Source organism: Prunus dulcis, chromosome 1 (genome assembly GCF_902201215.1).
Source record: "Prunus dulcis chromosome 1, ALMONDv2, whole genome shotgun sequence".
In the NCBI taxonomy this organism is placed as follows: Eukaryota; Viridiplantae; Streptophyta; class Magnoliopsida; order Rosales; family Rosaceae; genus Prunus; species Prunus dulcis.
The window spans coordinates 30,792,907-30,816,575 of NC_047650.1; the positions used below are offsets into that span (position 1 = coordinate 30,792,907).

A 23,669-nucleotide genomic window follows, 5' to 3' on the forward strand; every position below is an offset into this window, starting at 1 on the left:
GATGGAATGACTGGGATTTGGATCGAAATAAATAGGTACCAATTGTATGTTTAAAGATTGAATGTGAAGTTAAGAGTTTTCACACCCAAAAAAAAATAAAATGGTTAAGAGCATTTATTTTTATTTCATAAAATTTTCAGTTCTGCTCAAATAGTTAAGAGCATTTATCTCTATTCCACAAGGTCCTAACTTCGATTCCCGCTCCCCAATATCACTTATATCAAAAACATAAAAGTTGAATGTGAAGTTTTGCAATTGAAATCGCAGACAAAACAAAATCTTCTTTATAAATCAAATTGAAACCCCGTCGACGACCAATACTTTGATATGAACTTTTTCGTAGTGCGATTCACACTCTTCTTGTAAACCAGATGAGTAAATCCTGCTTCAGTCAAACATACACTGTACCAGGGAGGGACACTGATAAAATAAAGCAGTTCTTGTGACAACATTACAGGCTACGGCAAAATAATCTAGAGTCTATATGGACAGCGCATGTGCAGCCTGCCATACACCTTTCCCATTCGAGAAAAAAAAACACACGTCTCCTTTCTCTCTATTTTGAAAAAGAAGAAAAAAAAGGGTTTCAAATTCATACTGTGGCTTTCCTCAATTATGTTCCTGGGCCCCCTCCCCTCTTGAAGCGGGTTGAGCGAGCATGTGCAATGCAACAATTGCACTCTTTTCAGGATAAACACCATAAAGCTCAAGTTAGTCAAAAAATGCGACCAAACCTACTTGTATTGTAATTTGCACCACACAAATATGTAAAAGAACAGCTAATGCCAACAAAATGCCAATGCCATCCTCCTCTTGACAAGGTTCACATTCTCAATTGCTATTCCAGGCAACACAGTTTATCAGGTTCCAAACAACTTCTATTTGAAACTTAATTGGAGAAAGAGAAATAAATGAACATTGAACAGCTTCAGAATCCGGATGGCAAGAAACTTGCAAAATCCTTCCCAAGCAGTCAATTTCTTGTACATAAACTCTCTTCCACTAGCAATGGCAATAAACTATGCGAAGCAGACAAGAGTAGGCAGGCCCTAACTATAAAACTTCAAGTAATCAATACAAGGTGCAACTCTGTGTGTGTGTGTGTGTGTTTGTGTGAAGAGTTCAAGACCAGCAGAGTTTGTATAATGAGGGAACAAGATCAGAAAGGCCCAATAATATAAAACTCTAATACCATCCGCACAATGTTCATCTGAATGAATTGATTTTATTGACTATTGAAGACAAGAGGCTTCTGATACAAGTTGAATAACTAAATTTTAAAAATAAAAAAAACTAAACTAAACTCTAAATGTTAACAAAAAAATATTAGAGATACAGGATCATCCAACATGGTAATTCTGAAGCATTGATCTCAACACAGAAGCAGCAACGCTACATACTGTAACACCCCTTGGACAAACCACTGAAACATATGCGAGAATCATCAAGTAGAGAAAACCCACAATTTGACATCAAGTATCAAATACAACAAAACCAAATAAAGTACAACATCAAGAAGTGACAAATGCAAGATAGAGTGTGGTTAGGCTAGTACTGATGGATACTCGGAATGGAGAGAGTCTAACCAGAAGAATGTTACTCGAGCTAGGAAACTAGTTTCACAGGATACTTGTCAATGCAGTCTTCCCAAGGACCGTTACGAGATGGCTTCACATTCAGAAGTGCCTCCCAGACCGCACTGTTACACTTAAAGCCACTACCAAAGGCAATCTGCCAGACACGGTTGCCTTTGCGGATCCTCCCCTTGGCCTCCATGTAGGCCAATTCATACCAAATGGAGCTCGATGAAGTATTCCCAAACCGGTGTAGAGTCATTCGAGAAGCCTCCACATGTATAGGTAGCAACTGCAGGTTCTTCTCCAGCTCATCAATCACAGCCCTTCCTCCGGCGTGTATGCAAAAATGATCAAATGCCAGCTTGAAATCCGGGATATAAGGTTTGACATTCGCATTGAACAGCTTCTTAACCACAAGTGACGAAAAGAAAAGAAGCTGCTCACTTATTGGAAGCACAATAGGACCCAAAGTGGTGATGTTGGTTTTAAGCGCCCCACCAGCAATCGCCATCAAATCTTTGGATAAAGAAACACCAGTCTTCCCCTTATCATCCTGTTCCTGGTAAACGCAACGAAAAGCCTTATCATCTGCACCACGATGGGTCCTCACAACATGAACAAGCTTGTACTTAGCCCGCCTCCAATCTGCAGACTTATTAGAGAGCAGAACTGCAGAGCACCCAACTCGAAACAAGCAATTGGGTATCAACATAGATTTCTTATTCCCAAAATACCAATTCTGAGTAATGTTCTCAGTACTGACAACAATAGCATAAGTATTCCTATGAATTTGCAACAAGTCCTTAGCAAGATCAGCGGCTATGACCCCAGCACTACAACCCATTCCCCCCAAATTGAAACTCCTAATATTACCCCTCAATTTGTACTTATTAACAATCATAGCGGATAGAGACGGCGTCGGATTAAACAAGCTGCAATTCACAACAAGAATGCCAATGTCCTTAGGCTTGACATGGGTGTTGGCAAACAGATTATCCAAAGCACCGTACATGACCTGCTCCGCCTCTTCTCTGGCGGCGGCCATGGAGGGCCTGGGAGGGATGTAATGCATCGCTTCGGGGACGTAGGTCTCTTCGCCGAGGCCGGAACGCTCGAGAATCTTGCGCTGGAACTCGAGGGAGGAATCGTCAAAGTCCTGGGTGAGCCTGGAGTGCTCCATGAAACGGTGGTAGGGAGCCTTGAGGTGATCGGGAGGGCGATAGCAAGCGTAATCGACCAAATAAACGGGTCTGGGTCGGGTCATGATGTAAACGGTCAAACCGAAGACGAGGACGGCGGAGCAGATGATGACGCTGACGAGATTGTACTGGAGGTGAAGCCAGAGCTGCTGAATGTCGTAAAGGTCCATCTGGGAGGCTTCGATTAGGGTTACGATAATCAAGGGGATGAAGCAGAGGGTTAAGAGATTGGAGATGAGGTAATGGTACCCTAATTTGACGTACTTGAGATTGACGCTCTGGAGGAAATCTGGGAGGCGTCGGGTCTGGTGGATCTGAACGCCGACCTGACCGGCAGTCGAGCCACTATGGGCGGTGGCGACATGGGTTGCGCCGCCTGGGTCCATGGCCGTGGCGTGGCTTTGTCTCTGTGGAAAGAGGGCTGTGGCTTTCGTTGTGATTCGAGAGGAGAAGAGAGGAGCGAAGAGAGCGTTTTGAAGTGTGTATTTTATAGTGTATATAAATGTGGGAAATTGTCAAATTGGGAAAAGAATATAATAATGAGGGAGGCCGGAGGGGTTGGACTTTTCCGAGCTCCGAAAAGGAGAGGAGGGAGGGAGTGAAGGTTTTGTGTGGTGTGGTGTGGTGAGGGATGATGATGATTAGATCATGAGAGAGACTCAGCAGCTCAATGATGGAGTTGAGAAATGGAGTGCTTGATTTTGACGGTTAAATAACTGTTACGTGGGAAAACTGGAATATACGTAGCTGGTGGCCAGTGGATGCCCTTGCCCAGCCTTGACTAAATAATTTTTTTAAATTTATTTAAATAAAAAGAGGCTAAAGATTTGCTAGACAAGGTACCTAAATAAGTACACGAAAAATTGAAATTTTGATTGATTTATTTATTTTTCGTTACATGGCGGGGCACACCCCGGGAGAAAAAGAAACTTAAAAAGAACGTTTGAGGCAAAGGCCGACTTAAGCTATCATCATGCAAAATATGCTCTAGAGAAGAAAGCACAACATCAAAACTATGCAAACCCAAAGAGGAGGCTTTACCTAACCCTACTGCCAGTGCCAACAACGTTCCTTGTTTCCTAGAGCCGGCCAAACCAAATAAAACTATACTAAACTACTAGTAGTGGTATATAATAAACACTTGAATTTTTCATATTAAAGCTTTCTTATTTTGGTTGGCGTCTCATTAAGGATCAGGGTGTGTGTGTGTTTTTTGTTATTGAGATATTTAGTCATATACCTATTCTTAGCACTAACGATATAAATAAACTCTATATTATTTAATTTTTATAAACAAACTCAAAAAAAACCACAAAAATTGACAGCTGGCCCTATTGAATGTAAATTTGATTATTAATTTCTTTGATGCCCTACCTATTGAGTGTTTTGGGTTTTTTTATGAGATTTTGGGTTAAATTTATTTTAAGAAATCGATGACAGTTTTGTAATTTATAAGAAGTTAAAAGCCTCTTTGTGAGGTTGTAAATGAGTTTAGAGTGTGTTTCTAAAGCCCATTTCATATTAGATTTTTTTATAATTTAAGTGCTTATATTAATTCTTTTTTTTTTTCTTTTGAGTTGGCATGGATGGAGGAGGAGCCTGTTTCTTTTCTAGTTTGAATTTGAGCTTCCAGTACCGCACAGATTGGGTCCTGCTTGCCACAAGTATGCATAAAGGGCGTGTGGTGCTAACTCGCCCAATATAGGGAGGCCCGCGACTTGTGCAGCCCAAAATTAAAGAATCCGCCTAACAGTTTTCAATGCAATTTTGAAAAGACAGACCCATGTGCTTTTATTCGCACTAGGGCCCTCTCAAACAGATTGACCTTGTACATTGTCTTTTTACCACGCTCTCTTCTAAGAGCATTTTCACCAGTTGGTTCTTGTCATGGCAAGATTAGTCCTAGGGCAGATACTATTTATGTGAATAGTGGCTGCCCTAGCCCCTCCAGCAAAATGTGTTTCCAGTAGTTGGGGCTTGCCATGGCAAATACTATTCATTTTTTTGTTTTTTTCACAACTTTGTTTACTTAAATAATTAATTTGGATAATATTTACGGATAAGATTTTTAGGTTCCTACGTGTCAATACTATTCATATCGGATAAGATTTTCGGTTTCAAATTTCAGATACATTTCAAAATTCAAATTTCAGATAAATTCAAAATGTCAAATTTCAGATACATTTCGGAATTCAAATTTTTGATAAATTTGAAATTTGAAATTTCATTTGAATTTCAAATTTCAGATAAGATTTTCACCCTCTAAGATTGCGCCGCGTGTCATATCTATCTGTGTACATTTTTCTATAAAATCAGAGATTCAGCTCATACCTCCCACACCAGTTCTTCTCTACATTTCCATTTCTCACATTTTAGATTTCATTCTCCATTCTCAATGGCAGACATGGAAGAGGTTTTGGAGAGGCAAGAGCGAGAAACTAGAGAAAGAATGCGTAGACGAGCTGCAAGCAAAAGGGCGCAGAGAGAACTAGATGAGCAACTTGGCATAGCAGTTGCTTTGCTGGAGGAAGAAAAGCAGGCTCGCCGTGGTTCACGAGAAGGCCGTCGCCCAAATGTGGACAGACATAGACATTCCCGGGGTAAGAATCTTATGGAAGATTATTTTATTCCACAATCTCTGTACTCTGATGTTCATTTTCGAGGGAGATATAGAATGCAACCTCATTTGTTCAAAAAAATCATGCATGATATTTGCAATTATGATGAATATTTTGTTCAAAAGAGAAATTGTGCTGGAAATTTGGGACTTCTTCCAGAGCAGAAGTTCACAGCTGTGATATGAATGTTGGCGTATGGGTCATCTGCTGATCAGGTGGATGAGATTGCTCGGATGGGGAAGTCCACTGTTTTGGAGAGCTTGGTGCGATTTTGTGATGCAGTGGAAACTCTGTACACCAGAGACTACCTCCGCAGACCTACGCCCAGGGACCTGCAAAGGCTTCTCCAAAAAGCTGAGTCTCGAGGATTCCCTGGCATGATTGGTAGCATTGACTGCATGCACTGGCAGTGGAAAAATTGTCCAACTGCTTGGCAAGGGGACTACGGAAATAGAAAAGGGCAGAAAAGTATCATCCTGGAAGCAGTTGCTGGTTTTGATACATGGGTTTGGCACGCCTTCTTCGGAGTTGCCGGATCTCAAAACGATTTGAATGTCCTAGGTCAATCCCCGGTGTTCAATGATGTTTTGAGAGGTGAAGCCCCAAATATCACATATGAAATTAACAATACCATCTACCAGAACCGGGTATTATCTAGCTGATGGCATATACCCGAGGTGGACAACATTTGTGAAAACAATTCCACATCCCCGATCCCATAAGCAAAAATTTTTTGCTCGCTATCAAGAGGGGTACAGAAAAGATGTTGAGAGGTGCTTTGGTATCCTTCAAGCTAGGTGGGCTATTATCAGGGGCGCGGCACGTCTATTTGACGAGGAGGTGCTTAGGAGTATAATGATGACTTGTATCATCCTCCATAACATGATTGTGGAAGATGAATATGATTACGATGCTGATGACGTGTATGAACCAAATCCCATGGACACGGCCCTAACACGAATTTATGAAAAACCAGTGGGGCCAAATGGAGAAGCAGTGCAGCATGAACCGTTGGTTAGAGACGGTAGTTTCATGCCCCGTATGATTGATCGCTACACGGAGATGCAATCGTCCTATATTCATGAACACCGTCAAGTTGACTTGATGGAGCATTTATGGGCGGTGAAAGGTAATGAAGGAAATGAAGGTGAATAAAGTGAAGTGAAGAAGTTGTTTTTATTTTATTATGCTTTGGTTGTGGGTTGTTTATTTATTATGCTTTGGTTGTGGTTTGTTTTATTTTTTATGCTTTGGTTGTAGTTTGTTTATTTTTTTATGCTTTGGTTGTGGTTTGTTTTTTATGTATGGAATGTTATGAATAAAAAGGATTTTTGTTGAATATTTTCTTTATTGACTAAAAGAAAAGCAATACAACTAATAATAAAATAAAATACATGAATTAAACAAAACAAAAAATACAATGAAATCAAAGGTACATGAATTAAACCAAAAAAAAAAAAAACAATGAAATCAAAGGCAAGTAAACTAAGACATGAAAGGCAAACAAACTATTTTAATGGTTTCCATCATTTAACCAATCCGTGTTGCTAGGTCCATCGTCACGAAAAAGTCTTCGTCTCATAACATCCCTTCGTTCTAGCTTCCAAAATTGTTTTGTTTCAGGGGACATATGGCTTGTATCCATGGCCATGGTTTCCCGATCTTTTTTTTCAATGTTTTGTTCGCGTACATACTCCCTTTCTTTGCGTACATACTCCCTTTCTTTTGCATATTCTACTTGAACTGCCATATCGTGCTCTTGTTGTTTCAAGTCCATTTCAATTCTCATGGCTTGGTGCTTTGAAAGTTCCTCCAAAAATTGAGATGCATTCTTGCTAGAATTACTCCCTCTCTTCGCCTTCGCCGCCTTCCTCCCAATAGGCCTTGGATTATTTTCAATGGGTGAGTCGGTACTCATCGGGGAATCCATAGGTGAATCCGATGCCGGCGTCTCATGAAGTGGAGTCTCGTTCAAGACTACCGTCGGACCGGTTGGAATAATTTGGAATCTCTTACAAGTCTTCACCACCTCCCAACAATGGGTATGGTTGAAACTTTTTTTCCCTTGGCCAGTAGCACCAAACCACATTTGTGCTTGTATAATCTATAAAAAAAATGAAATGGAAATGCAAGAGAATTTTTTAAATATTGGCAATGCAACATGTAAAAAAAAACTAATGGAAATTAAAGAAATAATAAAAAAATGCAACATGTATTAAAAAAAACTAGAGACATATTAACAAAATATATAAATTGCAAGAAACATTTAAATAAAAATTAATATGACATAGAAATTAATAGAAGAAAAATGACAAATAATTTACCTCACTGCTAAGATTTTCTCCGCTTCGATGGTTGTCAATCGCTTTTGCTAAGGCATTTCTCCATTTCCCCAACTTTTTATTCAGAACTTTCCACCTACTGGATAGTGCCATTTCTGTACGTGTAGAACCAATTGCCCTTTCACAAAATGCTTGATGAATTTTTTTCACATATGAGAAAATTTAATCTCATTGCCCGTTACGGGACAATGACTAACTTGGACCCAAGCCTCACACAAGCTAACATCTTCCATCATGCTCCATGCCCCTCCATTTTCATTAGAAGAACCCATAATATGCTAGAAAAAAATTACAACTTCAAAGTGAAAAAATATTGAATAGAAAGTGAATAAATTTTGAGGAGAAAGTGAACAATAGTAGAAGGAGAAGAAAATATATGAGGATTTGGTGTTAAAAGTGAAGAGTATTGGTTGGTATTTATACACAACAAATTCTGTAATTTTTGTGTATTTTTTGAAAAAAAAATTCGATTTTTTTTCAATTTTTTTGGGCAGAAAAATTGGCTGTCGTTGGATTGAAGAAAAAATTCCAATCGGAGCGACCAGGGGCCGCCACGTGTCAAAGAGCCGTTGGCGGCACTGTAGCGCTGAGTTGAAATTTTTTTTAACGTTGGCGCTTGCAATGCACGCGCCAACGGTAAAAAAAAATTCAAATCTCCAGGGCTGACGCCAGCATGGCATCAGCTATTTTGTCCCAGACCTCGGGCCCGAGCTCGGGCCGAATTCGCCTTCGGGCCTGCCCGTTTTGGTGGCCCCCACTCTCACCCGGGCTGAACCTTTGCTGCTAGACTTCGTTTTTTGCCCCAAACCCCCCCCAGCCCGAGTCCACCAGCACTGCTGGACTTGCTCTAATAGTATCCTATATGGCTGGCTCTTACTCTCGCACCATAATCGGTTTGCTCGGTGCCTCCTAAAATGCAATTCCTCTGCTGGGTTTGGGTTAACGATGCAATTTTGCTTTATAATATATAATTAGTCCTATCCTAGGCTTTGGAAAGCCGAAAAGATAATTAATAATCTCATCACTGAAAATCAAAGAAACAACCATAGTTCACAACAGATACGAACAGGAGCTGATCAGAAGTCGAACAACCAAATCGTAAAGCTCCACTGCAGCTAGATGGCCTCTTTCAGCAGCCTCCTAGTGAGATCTTTGGGAAGTCCCATCACGCTATCAGTTGTCCCTACCTGCAAGAAGCACCACCAATTCAAATATGACCCATCAAGAGACATACGGCTGATTATCCAGTAGAGAGTAAAGGCCCCATTCCTAGTAAAGGGATCATATACTTGCCCACCAACCGAACCATGAAGGGACAAGCTTGCAGGATTCATTAAACCAAAGGTTTTGGATGAAAAGACAACACAAAAAACTGTTGAAATCGACACAGGGTACCATAATTATAATATGTGCCATTGTGCTTCTCCTGAAAAATGCCTCTGACTATTATTTACAACTTTGGAACAGAGAGTAGAAAACCAACCACTTCTTTAACAAAGGGAAGAATTAGAGGATGTTCTATTATGAGTCCCCCAGCAACTTTGAGCACCGTCCCCTCCTCAATCTGGCGTGGACAAAGAAGAAGCAAAAGGTGCTATTGTCATCATCTCACCAATCAAGGAAAGAAGTTAAAAGTCCAAATTGGATACAGAACAACTCTTACCAGCTTCTCAATGATTTCATCCGGTATTTCATGGAAATAAATCTGCAAGGAAACCCAAATAGATATTATCTCTAGATATGATTGATCTACTTGTTTTTGGCTAAGCATTGGCATAATGGTGCTAGTAAACTATTCAATTTCATGTTCCAGAAGCTACATGAGAAGAATAAAAACACTTTAAATATTTGATGAAATAGAAGCAAAACGTACCTCCACTCGATCCCATTCTCCTTTACTGAATCCGGTTTTAAGGTTTGTAACATGCACAGATCCCACTGTTGCTGCATGTCCTCCAGAATAGTCTGCAATTCATGTTAGGAAAATTACCAGAGTCAAGAAGTAAAACATTGCAATTCATGTTAGGAAAATTACCAGAGTCAAGAAGTAAAACATCAGGGACATAGAACGTAAATCAACCATTAAGCCCACCTTTCAAAAATTGCCGTGCTTCTTCCTTGCTGGATGGTTTTTCCCTGATCACACCTTCATAGACCACCACCTCCAGATCATTTTACAATAAGAGTAAGAAATAACAGATTTAACATTCACTGCTTCATAAAGGGAAAATTTCTAAATTCCTATTTTAACAAACAAGTCATATCACCAGGGGACCATTCACAACAAGTGCACACAAGCCCTGTGGGCACAAAAAATTCATGGTATGGCAAATGTGATGTTTGGAGGCATCCACAACATAGGATATAATACTACATAAAGAATCAACATGAGGAGCAGAAAGTGAGAGCTTCACACAATTCATGCATAAAAAATCAAAACGAGTAACAAGTAAACATGGGCCAAAAATGAAGTTATGCTAAGTGATTAACAGTGTCATGATGTCATGCGTCCTTCTAAGCAAGTTTCCCAGTCCATAGAATCTAAAATAACTGACATCAAAACATTACTTAAATCTATACGTCTCACTTTCTTCCTTACCCTATTCAGGATATTGCGGAAGAGGTAGGTATGGCAAAAGTTCCATATATGCATTTTGGTGTATTCTCCACAAGCTTAAATATGCAAAACATACATGACAAGGATACCAACACTATAAATATGCTATATAAGATGTGATTTATACTTGATCAGAAGTAATTAATAGTGTTGGTTCGTCATCCTTTATGTAGTCACCAACTGGGAGCCTTTGTGAATTAGCTTCTGCCTGAGAAGTTTCCATCAGCTAAAACAGGTAAGTCAGTTCTATTTCAACCAGAAACCAGGGCTTCATTGAGACAATGCCAATACATTAATAACAGTATGCAGTAAACACAACACGCGCACATGCAGACACTTATACACAGGCCAAAAAAAAAAAACACCTAAACTTACATGGATGAAGTAGTTGAGCATAACAAAATTATAAAATTAGGATCAACCAATTAGTATCTTGCTTTATTTTCTCAACCACTATCAAAAACAAAAAAGCCAATGTATCCTCCATAAATGTCACTAGGTGATACCAGTCTTTGATGCCTCCTATTGTTAAACAGGGAGATCAAACCAGATATATAGATGTATATATAATATAATTATATATATAATTAAAAAAAGAACATACTGTGTCTGCTGCAATCACAATAGTCGGTTCAGCATCCATCTCTTGATTATTGATAGTTTGTAGTTTGGATATAATAGCATCAGCCTGAGATGCAATTTGCATTCAACCCATAAAAGAGCATCAGTCTGATATCAACTAAAAGAAGAACATTCTAACTTTAGCTGACTAGCATTTTCAGTTTCAGATTATTAATGGAGAAAAAAAAAAATTAAAGGAAAAGAAGACCAAACCTTTGCCTGGGCAAGAACCAAAACCAACTCCTCTGGCTTTTCCTTTCTGATGCATTTCTCGTCAATGTCTGCAGTCTGGTAATAAAGGGAGTTTACTTTCTAAAATCAGAAGGGAAGATAATTCTGGATCTTTCAGATGAAAAATTAAAATTGGCAGTACCATGACTGTGAATTCGTATCCCATTTCAGCCAATATTTTCCGACGTGCTACCGAAGCTGAGCCTAAAATTATCTGAAAAATCGCACACGCACATTAACATCATCTCCGAGCAGCAAAGTTTAGTGGAAACGAGTACAAGTTTCACATTAACGAAACTAATCTCATCTTAAGAGTAACTAATCTTTTCAGGTCCATCTGTTCTTCCTAATCATAATACAACACTCGTTTCGGAGAAGCGTGTTTGGAGCTGAAACCAAACAGTGCCCTAATGTTCTGCAATGTGACCTCCTTTCAATTTTGTTAACCATTGTTAAAGCTTCGTTATCAACCGCAATTAACTACGAGAAGCGCATAGAAACCCTAGCTATATAGTTCGAACTTCAAATTGTGCAATGAGAAGCAAGAAACTGGTACTTGTGCAAGGAGAGTGACGAACCTTGAAAGACGAAGAAGAATTGGCTTCCATGGCAGTCAATCAGTGAGTCACTCCGAGCCTTCGAACTTGGAAGAAGCGGTTGATGTGGGGCTCGGACACGAGGAAATGCCAAAGCGGGTCTTGGCTTTTTTTCACGTCGTTCACTCATTTAGGCGCGTTTTTACGACGCCGTATTGGCATTTTAACCCTAACTCGTCACTGTTGTGCAAAGTACGACGAATACAAATTGGTCGTATTGGCCTTTTCGATTTTCTTTTACGTTTTCTTGGGACCGAGCCCAAATCAATTTGAATGGACCGCCTTAAATCGAGTCAACGTGGCCCAATGGATATTGGGGGATCAAAAAAATGTCCGAGCCTTGTCAGCTCAGTTCCGGGGGAGAAAAAGGAAAATCAGGATAACTTTGTAAATAATTTTCTTAATAAGGGTAATTGTTAAATAAAATTTATTGTTTCAGCTAGCTCTTCTTCTTCTACTGGTTCTTCTCTTTTTAATGATTTACTAATTTCAAATAAAACTGCTATGTAATAATTGGACGTCTTGAAAATTTGTGAACTTAGTACAAATTTGGGTTTTAAATGATATAATTACCTAATCATATAAATTGGATATTTGCTTTGGAAAAAAAATAGATCTATCACTTAATTATGGAAATCTTGTAAGTCAAGTAGAGAGTGGCTCATCATGTAAGTTTGTATATCTTCTCTCAAGGATCCCTTACACCACTTTAAAATATAAATCAGTTGTTTAGTTAGAATAATGAAGAAGCTCCCATTGAGTGTCATTAATATGAAATAATGAAAGAGCTGGCATGGATGAGAAAACTTACCTATGCTGGGGATACCATTGACGTTATCTTAAGTCAATCACTTATTATCATGTATTTTAACTTCCTGATATTACAATGCAGTTTTTCAACCTGACATTGTGTGTTAGGCTTAAGATACCGTCACGATGACATCTCTATTATATGTTAGTTATCGGCATGAAGGGTCACCAAGTCAAATATTTAACACTAATTTTGTTTGGGGATGACGACCAATATTACAAACTTCCAAGTGCTTTTTTATTCATGTCACTTCTTTCCGACATTTCAAAAGTGGCCTAATTTTGATACTTCCACCTTGGACGGTTCTGAATGAACCTCCATGAAAGCAATGATTCTGTATATATTGATGTCATCATGTCAGTAATTAACTTGAGAAGTTTAAAAACCTAATTCGCTCGTTTACGATTTGGGTGAATTAAAAAGAAGGTTTTTCGTACAAACACTCCATTTCCTTCATTGAAACAAAACTAGATATACTAAAGAGACTGCACTCACCACACTGAGCTGCAAAGGAAAATATATATATATAATATGACACATTCGACAAGGGAAAAAAACAGCAAGAAATGAAACTAATCACATTTGACTCTTTGTTGTTGTCTTACATAGCCACTACTAGTAGAAGTTCGGCATTTTCTTTTGTGTAAGAAATAAGAACTCTGGATTACTCTCTCCTTCCTTGTAGTTTTTTTTTTTAAAAAAAAATTGAGAACCTTCATTTCATTGTAGTTTTAGACTCTTCATCCTGCATGAAAAAAAAAATAGTATTCAGAGTAATGCTACATTTTCCAAAAGTATTTTTAAAAAATAAATATAACAGAATAAAACCTTAAACGACAAATGCAGACCAAGAAATTAATAGAAAATTGAAATCAAACATTAAAATAATGTTATGAGATTGATATGTATATACCTTTGTTCTTCAATATCCATGGAGTTAGAGTAGGCTTTGCCGTTCCCAGCAGCAGCAGCAGCAGGTTTTCTATAATTGGGCAGGGGCACCTCACCAGCCTCAATCTTGTTGACATCTTCCACAAGCATCTCATAGTGCCTCTTCACTTCCTCCACTGATTTCCCACCCACAGCCCTCGCCAGATTGTGCCAGCGGTCTGGCGTGTCCTTGTCGTAAACAGCTAGGGCATTTTCGAACATCTTGTTCTGCCTCGACGTCCACGATCCTGATGAGGCCATTGCGACAACTGATCCAACACTATATATATTATAATGGTTATGAGGAGAGGAAATGCGAAATGGGGTTGATTTAGCTTTGAGCAGAAAGAGAATGGCAGCGCTGCTCTTTATATACAGGAGGGAAGAGAGAGAGAGAGAGAGAGAGAGAGAGTGGGGTCGAGTTGGGTTTTGGTTGCTCAGCTGTTTCTTTCCTTGCAAAACAATGAGGGGCTTTGTATAATAACATACGTGGTTTTCTTTTTCACTTTCCAGGTAATATTTATTTCATGGGTTTGCGGATTTTAGGCTTAAACCCCAAGAATATGTAATTCAATGCATGCCATGCCGACTTTCCTTTACACAAGAAAAGTGATGTCCTTCTTCCCACTTCACAATTTCTTCTTGCATATTTCTTCTCGTAAACGTCATACTTTCACCATCAGTTACCCCATTCTATTTCAGAAATTTACTAAAGAATATGTACGTATAATTTCAGTGACGTTGTTTTGTCATAAAGTAATCTTTCTGTGACCGTTGTAGAATATTAAAATATTAATTTTGAAGGTATTCATAATGACAAACTGAGAGTGTGAATAACTGTTCCTCTTATATATAATGTTTGATTAATGTTATGAACTTTCACATCCGTTGATATATCTACCATTAGATTGATGGTCGTTGGATGGCACCTAATCCCAATGTGAATAGGCATGATTTACATGCAAGACGAAATGCTTCTCACCCATTATAGGCAAAAATTTCAGTTATTTTGGGCTGTGACATTTGTAAGTCATTTTCAAATCGGCTATTCAATAAATCTAGCTGATAGATCTACATTCATTACTCGTCAGTTTTTATGATTGGTAGCTTTTCAGTATTAGATGTAGCTGCAGCTAGCAAGAAAAGCACTTCAATATATATAGATGACCTGGAATGTGAGACTTCAAATTTCCAAAACCAAACTTAAATAGCTTTCAAAGTACTGGTTCTGCAACATGTAAGTTTATTATTAATACTTGCACCTGAAGTTTACCAAGAGGGTACTTTTGCCAAGAGTTTACCATTGTGTATTATTAATAATTGTCTTTGTCATTTTATTTTAGTTATGTTTATATTACTCCATTTACTTAAGTTTACAATGTAAATAAGGAAGAACCTCCCATTTGGATTCAAATAAAAATACTAGAAAATCAAATTCCCACCAAATCAAAATATTAAAAATCGGTTTTAGTGCAAAATACGATTTAGACTAAAAATGATGGCTCATTAAATCAATATATACTTCATACTAAAATCCCATAAAATCAAGTTTTCTTATTTGATGTGTAAGGAATAAAAGCCGCCAAAAATTATCTTGAGAAAATGATTATTCTGAAAACCCATTTTTCATACTTAGTCAATATTTTTACATAAAACAACTTTTCATGTATGATATGAATGCATGAAGAAACCTAAGGTCAATCTAAGTAAAAAGTCTTAGATGTTCAATTGACTATAGTGTTAAATCCTATTTGGTTTATGTTAAAACTTATTGAAAATTAGTCTATGGAGCTATGAACTAGCTTGGTTTATATGATTTAATGTTTACTTTTATTTCTAGAAAGACTATAGAAATTGTAAGTACCAAAAAAAATAATAATTAAATTTTAAGTTAATAACTTTAACTAGCCCACCGGTTGAAAAATTCCTGGTTCCGCCCTTGCTGGTATACATTACTATATTAAACAAAATTAAGTACCTCTAGACTAGAACAATGCTTGAATCATTCCTTACAACGAGTGATTTTACGTATCAAATTGTGATTTGTGGGTAAAATGAATACGGCATTAGGTGGGTCCAGCCCAGGTAATAAATCCCGCGGCTGTACTAGTTTTGGCATTCACGGGTTCACCACAACAACACACCATGCGGCCCAGATAGATAATTGATATTCACGAAAAGAATGCCATGGAACTGTATGAGAGAGGAGGGTACGCAACACACAAAAATCAGTCTGCTTTCTATCTTTTCAGGCGTTTTCTGCGTTTGTGGTCAATCTCAACCCAACCCCTGCACTCACTTGTTTAGTCGTTACTTTCTTATCAAACAACCTTCCAAAACATTTCTAGCTGGCTCCTCATGCCACCCTCTCACTCCGTACCTGGATTGCACACCCAAAATAAGCGAAGCATTTTTTAACCATTGATCCTAACTTCTCTATAGATTTACAGCTTGCATTATCTAAATGTCATATATATATATATATATATTCTCTTCAATTCAACATTAAAGGATATGATTTCTAAACGTGGCCAAGCACATCACAATCAAACTGTTCTGCCCCACACTACAAGAATACCATTGAGAATTTGAGACCATGCTTGAGACATTAATGAGACTAGTTTTTCATTGCCAAGTAAACATGCCCTCTTTATCTTTTTCCCTGCAGAACTTGTATCAGAGTGCAGGCAAAATTTCCAATACTAGCTACCAATTTGTATTATTTTCTTACAGACAGTTGGCAATGCTTTTCATCGCCTCGATTTTCGTAGAATCTGATTGCAATATGTGGCCCGTCTGTTGCTGTTGATTCACACAGTGCAGCTGTCTTGAAAGCAAATATTTATTCTGTCTTTAGGTTTAAGAGACTCGTTTTAGAAAATGTGATGGATACCAATAAACAATTTGATAAACTACATATCTGTAACTCAACAAATCTTACTTTCAGTAGTTTATAATGTTTAATTGTATTTTTCTCTTCTTGATTCAATTGCTGTCTCTTACTGCTATAAGGGAAGGAGCACTGAAAGGGGTTCCTAGTCATTGGCTTTGGATATGTACTGATATATGCAAAGGCCCTTTGTGGTGACCTGCCCTGTTGAATACAACAGCTCAGGCAACTTTTTTGAGCAGCACTGATCCCTTGAGTTGAGGTACATATAAATGTTTCTGATGCTATATATTTGGAATCCTTATCATCATCCACGTCACGGTGCAATAAGAATTTATCTCTATAGATATGCTTTTCCTTCAATTTCAAAAGCTGTGACAGCACTGTTTTTCCTTTCCTGGTGGCCCTTGTTGCAAGTTGGAGAGCCTGGTCACCTTTTTGGCTTCCATTCCATGGCCATCATAACTTAAGGAAGATGCGTTTCGATTGATGGATTCTTTCGAAGACCAAGGGCTGGATACTGAATAGGTTCTCTTGATCAGACCATAGATGATGGCAATGGCGAATCCATCACCTTTTATTCACAATGTAGACTAGTATGAATGTAATTTGCCAGTTAGCGAATGCACATGCAAACACTTGTAGAAAGAATTTAACAGTGCCAATTGCTAATTAAGGTTCTCACTTGTTGATCAAGCTCCTACAATTTTGGCAAAGGAAGTGACATAATATACCCCTACCTGCACAGTCCACACGCACAATGTGACCGATCGATGGCAATCTGGAATCCTTATCATTTGGTGCTCATGTTTCCAATGATAAAGTTGCCTTTATGGGTACCCTTCTCTGTCCATGAACAGCTTTGCATGAGACCCTTTTTAATTTATTCTCTCTCCATCCATGCGGTCCCTCCTCACAAGTTGGAATTGGCCTAGCTAATAGACTCCTTTGCCAATGTAAGTGCTGATGAGGACTGAGGCAAATGTGTTTGAATGGATTCTTTTGGATTCGACTTGTGATCGATTTTGTTTTTGTCTTCGGCTTGTAGAATTGTTCAGAGCCAGGGAAGGCAACCATGAATCTACATACCTTTTATGAGAAGAGAATAGGGACCTGACCTGATTCAGCTTTGGATATATATATATATATATATATATATACTTGTGCATTTAAAAAGGGAATTTCCAGTTTGGTTGGTCCAGTTGCTGAAAAATAATGAGATAGAAAACATCAGAAGCAGTAGCAGGTGATATGATATCTTGTCACCATGAGCTGTATAAGCAGAAAGACATAAACTATTCTCCAGTTCACTGATTAGAAACCATAGAACTTTCCTGAATCAACTCACATTAGCCTGAAACTAGTCTTAAACATTGTTAAACAACCTGTTTTTGGTTCTAATCTCTTAACTGACCAGTCTAGCTTGGGTTTATAAGGATTTAGAACTTTCCTAAATCCATTCATGCAATTTTCGCATCCTTGACAAATTGGGCCAACTGAAAATACCCAAATAAAAAGCCCACATAAACATTCAAACGAATAAAAAGCCCATAGAAAAATTCAAACGAATAAAAAGCCCACAGGAACAATCGTGTGTTGATTTGATTGAAAAGAAATACAAAGTCGATTGAAGTTTCCTTCTTGTTTACCTTTTTTGGATGATTGTATCGTAATTAGCTTGTCATTGCATTGCGATCAGGGAGACTTCAAAGTTGCCAGGCCCCAATTGACGCGGATGATGTGGGGTCCACTTCAGCCTATGAGTTGGAAAATCCCACGTCGGCCACAATTATTTTCCCGCTTGAGTCATTGTTCCTGTAGTGTAGCACTCCCATCATCCTGTAGGTGCCTGTTCTTTCATATTTTGTTTGGACTAGAAAATAATGTTGGCCGCCATCAAACTTTTCTACACCCCTTTATGGCTTGGCCCCAGTCAAATTTATCCCTTTTTGCTTTTATCAAACTCAAATTTGTATTTTCCGTCTGGACGGTTTGCCGAGTTTTAATTTTATACGTTGTACATAAATAATCACAGAATATTCAAGTCTACTTGGATCCATAATTGCTAAATCAAGTTGAGGACCAATCAAATCAGGGGTTAGCGACAATTCAGGTGTTAAAAGTCTTGGTCTTCTCTTGCGTACTCTATAATGTTCTGGGTTTGGCGGGAGAACACCTCTACCTATGTATTATGTATACGCGTCTGCTAATAATTAACTACTATGAATCTTTTATATTTAATTGAAATATAAGATTTTTATTTTGGGACTTAGTATTATTATACGAAAGAGCTAGTTGGTTGTGAAATTTAAACTTATTAATGTGTTTGTTTCTCAGATGAAATCAAACGATTCACCCAATACAAAAATAACGTATTAAGTAATATTCATGTATGAAACCAAAAATCTGAGAATACACGAGAAGAATACAACCCACACCCTCCTTAACCAAAAATAATAATTAAATTATTCAACATAATGTCATATCATTCTAATAAAACGACGTAAAAGAAAAGTCTCTTGTAAAAGAAAGAAAAGGACTTATCTGACCTTATCTGAATTGGAATTTAGAAGGAGGATCATAATTTTCATGCATTACAATTTATAACGGGAACCATTCCTATTATTATTATTTTTATTTTTATTTTTATTTGGCCAATAATATTATATGGGAATCTTATGTAACATGAGGCTCCTAACGGTGCCAAGATATTAAAATGATGAGTCCCCCATGGTTTGGCGTTGTCATGCCAATCAATAATTCCACTAGAGAAAAGAGAAACAAAAAAACAAAGAAAAGAAAAATCAGAGCTTATCAGACAAGCCTTTCAAAATTTGATTTGTCTGATAAAAGTGATAAACATGTCATGCAGAGATAATGATCTGTTGATCTCCCTCCAAACACAGAGTCCCAATCCAAGCACAAAGACCAAAACAGTAATTTGTCAAGTCAACCAAAAACCATCACAGAAGAAAACTAGAAGAAGCCCAAATTAACCTCATAGCCTTCTTGGTGTAGACAGATGCAGTTTTCCAAAACCCATTTCAACCACACCTCCATAGCCATAACTATCCCACTGGATATAGCAACCATAGTCATGGCTTCATTAATGGCTCCGGTGAGTCTGAAAATGACTTAGTGCAGGCTCGGTGGTTAGTTGGGCACAGTCTTCACTGCTGTCATTAAATGTTTTACCTTCTTTTTTGCTTCTCAAAATCTCAACTGCCTCTGCCCGTGCCACTCTCTTTTAGAAACTCCTCTTAAGTTTCTCTCTCTAATCAAAAGCTTATTAGTCATCATATTCCCATTTTTATTATTATAACGTGGGTTGGGTTTCGGTGAGCAACTTGGGTTTAGGCGCTGGCGTTTCAAGAATGCAGACTCAAAGCTCATGACTGGAGCTGAGTAAGAATTTTCCCTTTTATTTTTTGTTCAGTTCCACAGAGCACAAAACAGAAAGAAATTTGCCATTTTGTTTATTGGATAATTCTTGTATTGCTTAAATTTTCATTCTTTGGTATAGAAAAGAACAATCCCAGAGATGACCAAGAAGAATCTCCATTGACCATCATGAAACTGTTCTCTGTATTGTCACAAACTGAAACAGCAATGGGAGTGAGAACCCAAGTTGGCGCCTTTGCAGTAGCGCTAATCTTGTTCTTGATTCAGAGCGGTTTTGCCCAGCAAGGTTCTTTAAGCTCCAGCGTACAACGGTCGGCGTTACTAGACCTCCGGTCGTCGTTGGGTCTCAGAAGTAAAGACTGGCCCATAAAGGCTGACCCTTGCTCGTCCTGGACCGGAGTTACATGCAAGAACGGCAACGTTATTGGGATCACGGTGTCCGGTTTAAGGCGAACCAGACTTGGCCGGAGCAACCCCCGGTTCGCCGTAGATTCATTGGCCAATTTCACCTTCTTGGCTACTTTCAATGCCTCTGGCTTTGTGCTTCCCGGGACTATACCCGACTGGTTTGGCCAAAGACTTAGTGCTCTCCAAATGCTTGATCTTAGGTCTGCTTCAGTCATTGGTCCTATACCTCAGTCGCTTGGTAATTTGAGCAAGCTTAATACTTTGTGTTTATCTAGCAATGATATTACTGGTATTATACCTTCTGCACTGGGAAACATAGCAGGGTTGGTGAATCTTGATCTTTCGCGTAATTCACTTACTGGGTCAATACCGTCCTTTGCCTCTCTTGGAAATCTTACAAGGCTTGACCTTTCTTCAAATTTCTTATCTGGGAAAATTCCATCAGGTTTAGGTAGCCTTACCAGACTTCAATTCTTGAACCTAGCTGATAATGGTCTCACTAATTCCATTCCAGTTCAGTTTGGTAACCTTTCCCAGTTGCTTGAGCTTGATCTTAGCAACAATTCGTTGTCTGGGTCATTTCCTGTGGAATTGAGAGGGTTGAGGAGTTTGAGGAAGATGGAGATTGGAGATAATGATCTAGAAGGTCCACTGTCAGAGGGTTTGTTTTCAACTCTTGTTCAGCTACAAGTTCTAGTTCTGAGTCGGAATAAGTTTGATGGTGCTCTTCCTGGTGCATTGTGGTCACTTCCCAGTTTGCGCTTTCTAGATGTCTCCAGCAACGATTTTACAGGAACTCTGCCGAGCCTGGGCCCAAATGCTAGTGTTAGTGGTGCCGTGTTCAACCTCTCTTATAATCTCTTATATGGAAATCTGACTTTTCCTCTTGGGAAATTTGGTTCAATCGATTTGTCTACTAACTATTTGCAAGGCAAGGTACTAGAAGATAGTCAAAGCAATGGTACTCTTGCTAGAAATTGCCTTCATATGGTACCAAATCAAAGGAGTTTGCAGGATTGTAGGCAGTTTTATGAACGGAAGAGATTTATATTCGATGATTTTGGGGCCCTAGAACCAACTCAGCCATCTTTCCTTCAACCTGACTCGAACAGGAAGCGATTAATATTTATACTGGTTGGGATATTTGGCGGACTTGGCTTCATTGGGATTTTGGTACTAGTTCTGGTAGTGCTCCTGAAAATGTGCAATAAAAGCACAAATCAACGAGAAAGTGCAAATGTCGGGCCTGTTCCGGATGGAGATGGCCCTTCAATCCCCAAAGATCTCATCTATGTATCAGGCCGAGGAGATTCATTTAAATATGAGCAGATTCTCCAATTCACTAGAGATTTTAGTGAAGCAAATCTTATAGAGCATGGACACTCTGGAGACATATACCTGGGGTCCTTGGTGAGTGGAACACCTGTAGTAATCAAAAGGGTAGATTTGCATTGCGTCAAGAAAGAATCCTATGTGCTAGAAATGGATTTATTCAACAAGGTTTCACATACAAGATTGGTGCCACTTTTGGGGTACTGCTTGGAGCACGAGAGCGAGAAGTTTCTGGTTTACAAATACATGCCAAATCGAGACTTGGCTAGTTCCTTGCACAGAGTTACCAATTCAGAAGATGGCAATTTAAAGTCCCTGGATTGGATTACAAGATTAAAAATTGCAATTGGAGCAGCTGAAGTCCTAGCTTACCTACATCATGAGTGCAGCCCACCCCTTGTTCACAGGTATTTCTGAACTTGCTTTCAGCTATTCTTGTTCTCTGTTCATTCCAACTATGTCAACCGTTGCTGATTTCCTTTTGATCTGACATCTTATAGTCCTTAATCATAGTGATTTGGAGTCCTTATAGCCAATAAAAACATTTCACCTCAAGTTATTAATAGCTAAATAAAGATTTTGTGATTCTGGTTTATGATTACAACTACAACTATTGCTCAAACTGAGGGCAAATCATGTCTTGTGGTTGATTGTAAGCCATGTTATGCCCCCTTGGTACCCCTCATTCAAGACTTTAGTTCCCATACTTACTATAGCTTGTACTTCATATTTAATTTTTCTGTATTTGCAAATTTCAGTTTAGTTTATTTAGTTGAATAAGTAATTAAAAAGTTATTTTTGGTGGTTGAAGGGATGTTCAAGCAAGCAGTATACTTCTCGATGATAAATTTGAGGTCCGACTTGGAAGCTTGAGTGAGGTCCGTGTTCAAGGGGATGCTAACCAAAATGTGATCACGAGGTTGTTGAGGAAACAACAGTAAGTGCTCATTCATTTATGAGTTGCCCTGCATTCATATGATCTTCGGCATTTTTCATCAAATTATAGTTCAGTCAGGGATATTTTTATCTGTTTTGTTTCTCATTCCTTTCTGTCTTGTCTGTCTTGTGCAGAACTTCTGAACAAACCCCTTCTGGTGTCTACTCGAAACTTTTTTCTGCAAGTTTTCATTCCTTTTATCTTCTTCCCCTCTCCCCATCTGAAGCAAGGCTAGATTCTTCTCTTTCAGTAGATTAACTTGTTTCGTTTCTTTGTTTGTGGACAGCCTCATCATCGGTGGCTTGCACTTACGATGTCTACTGTTTCGGGAAGGTTTTGCTTGAGCTTGTGACGGGTAAACTTGGCATCAGCAAATCAGATGATGCATCAACAAGAGAGTGGCTGGATCACACAGTGCGTTACATCAGCATATATGACAAGGAACTGGTTAATAAGATTCTTGACCCATCTCTGATAGTAGATGATGATCTACTGGAAGAGGTATGGGCCATGGCAATCGTGGCCAGGTCCTGCCTTAACCCCAAGGCTTCCAAGCGTCCCCTGATGAGATATATCCTTAAAGCGTTGGAAAACCCTCTAAAAGTGGTGAGGGAAGATAGTTCGAGCTCTGCAAGGCTGCGGACAACTTCATCTAGAAGATCCTGGAGCGCTGCTTTCTTCGGTAGCTGGCGGCACAGCTCATCGGAGAGTGCCACTGTTCCTGGCCATGCAAACAGAGAGAGCATCAGTAGCGTAAAACAGCCGGGGCTAGTAGGTGGAAATGAGTCTTCCGCTTCCCGTAAAAGGTTATCAAATGAAATTTTTCCTGAGCCGATTGAAATGCAAGATCTCGAGAGGCAAGAAGAACATTAATCGAAAGAGTGCTGAACTACCAGTTTCATCACTTGGCAACTGGGTTTATGAGGCATCTGGTTTGATGTTCATCTGGCGGAAATGTAAATGTAACATCAAGTTGATCCATTAAGTTGAGACAGATTCTTATTCATATTAGAGCTTGTTAATTGTAGAAAACAAGCTGCAAAGTCTCTGTGATAGATGCTTTTTAAAAAATTTCCCAAGAATGGAGTATAAAATTTGTTAAAGATCTTGGGAAATTCTTCTTGGGACAATTTTCCTGACCAGAAATCAAATTTCAGT

General features: G+C 38.7%; 4 protein-coding genes across 7 annotated transcripts; 1 reads left to right on the forward strand and 3 right to left on the reverse strand.

The window, feature by feature from the left end:
- Positions 1–1,205: 1,205 nt before the first annotated feature.
- LOC117638434 (3-ketoacyl-CoA synthase 4) lies at positions 1,206–3,548 on the reverse strand. The gene has a single exon (XM_034373565.1). The coding sequence runs from the start codon at positions 3,160–3,162 to the stop codon at positions 1,606–1,608; it is 1,557 nt and encodes a 518-aa protein (XP_034229456.1). The 5' UTR covers positions 3,163–3,548; the 3' UTR covers positions 1,206–1,605.
- A 5,121-nt stretch (positions 3,549–8,669) lies between these two features.
- LOC117635361 (7-methyl-GTP pyrophosphatase) lies at positions 8,670–11,914 on the reverse strand. Of its 3 annotated transcripts, none has more exons than XM_034369698.1 (10): positions 11,784–11,914; positions 11,348–11,419; positions 11,188–11,262; positions 10,958–11,041; positions 10,481–10,561; positions 9,829–9,898; positions 9,610–9,701; positions 9,400–9,441; positions 9,220–9,300; positions 8,670–8,923 (listed from the first exon to the last, which is right to left on the reverse strand). In XM_034369698.1, the coding sequence occupies exons 1-10, from the start codon at positions 11,811–11,813 to the stop codon at positions 8,852–8,854; spliced, it is 699 nt and encodes a 232-aa protein (XP_034225589.1). In that variant the 5' UTR covers positions 11,814–11,914; the 3' UTR covers positions 8,670–8,851. The 3 variants fall into 3 exon arrangements, with proteins under 3 accessions (XP_034225589.1, XP_034225584.1, XP_034225596.1); XM_034369693.1 differs by having other exon boundaries at positions 10,481–10,579; XM_034369705.1 differs by lacking the exon at positions 10,481–10,561.
- A 1,075-nt stretch (positions 11,915–12,989) lies between these two features.
- Positions 12,990–13,872, reverse strand: LOC117614897 (protein RADIALIS-like 3). The gene is made up of 2 exons (XM_034343826.1): positions 13,526–13,872; positions 12,990–13,357 (listed from the first exon to the last, which is right to left on the reverse strand). The coding sequence occupies exons 1-2, from the start codon at positions 13,801–13,803 to the stop codon at positions 13,333–13,335; spliced, it is 303 nt and encodes a 100-aa protein (XP_034199717.1). The 5' UTR covers positions 13,804–13,872; the 3' UTR covers positions 12,990–13,332.
- A 5,321-nt stretch (positions 13,873–19,193) lies between these two features.
- LOC117620380 (probable LRR receptor-like serine/threonine-protein kinase At2g16250) lies at positions 19,194–23,641 on the forward strand. Of its 2 annotated transcripts, none has more exons than XM_034350597.1 (5): positions 19,194–19,837; positions 19,961–21,981; positions 22,386–22,511; positions 22,646–22,668; positions 22,798–23,641. In XM_034350597.1, the coding sequence occupies exons 2-5, from the start codon at positions 20,003–20,005 to the stop codon at positions 23,382–23,384; spliced, it is 2,715 nt and encodes a 904-aa protein (XP_034206488.1). In that variant the 5' UTR covers positions 19,194–19,837; positions 19,961–20,002; the 3' UTR covers positions 23,385–23,641. The 2 variants fall into 2 exon arrangements, with proteins under 2 accessions (XP_034206488.1, XP_034206478.1); XM_034350587.1 differs by having other exon boundaries at positions 19,195–19,837; positions 19,956–21,981.
- The last annotated feature ends 28 nt before the right edge of the window (positions 23,642–23,669 follow it).

Coding starts and splice junctions, on each gene's coding strand:
- LOC117638434 (XM_034373565.1), bottom strand. CDS start 3,162: ATGGACCCAGGCGGCGCAACCCATGTCGCCACCGCCCATAGTGGCTCG.
- LOC117635361 (XM_034369693.1), bottom strand. CDS start 11,813: ATGGAAGCCAATTCTTCTTCGTCTTTCAAG. Junction 10,580..10,957: donor TTGTGATTGCAGCAGACACA/GTATGTTCTTTT, acceptor TACCTGTTTTAG/CTGATGGAAACTTCTCAGGC. Junction 9,899..10,480: donor TATTAATTACTTCTGATCAA/GTATAAATCACA, acceptor AATGATCTGGAG/GTGGTGGTCTATGAAGGTGT.
- LOC117620380 (XM_034350597.1), top strand. CDS start 20,003: ATGAAACTGTTCTCTGTATTGTCACAAACTGAAACAGCAATGGGAGTG. Junction 21,982..22,385: donor AGCCCACCCCTTGTTCACAG/GTATTTCTGAAC, acceptor TGGTGGTTGAAG/GGATGTTCAAGCAAGCAGTA. Junction 22,512..22,645: donor AGGTTGTTGAGGAAACAACA/GTAAGTGCTCAT, acceptor TGTCTTGTGCAG/AACTTCTGAACAAACCCCTT.
- LOC117614897 (XM_034343826.1), bottom strand. CDS start 13,803: ATGGCCTCATCAGGATCGTGGACGTCGAGGCAGAACAAGATGTTCGAA. Junction 13,358..13,525: donor ATGGATATTGAAGAACAAAG/GTATATACATAT, acceptor TTTTTCATGCAG/GATGAAGAGTCTAAAACTAC.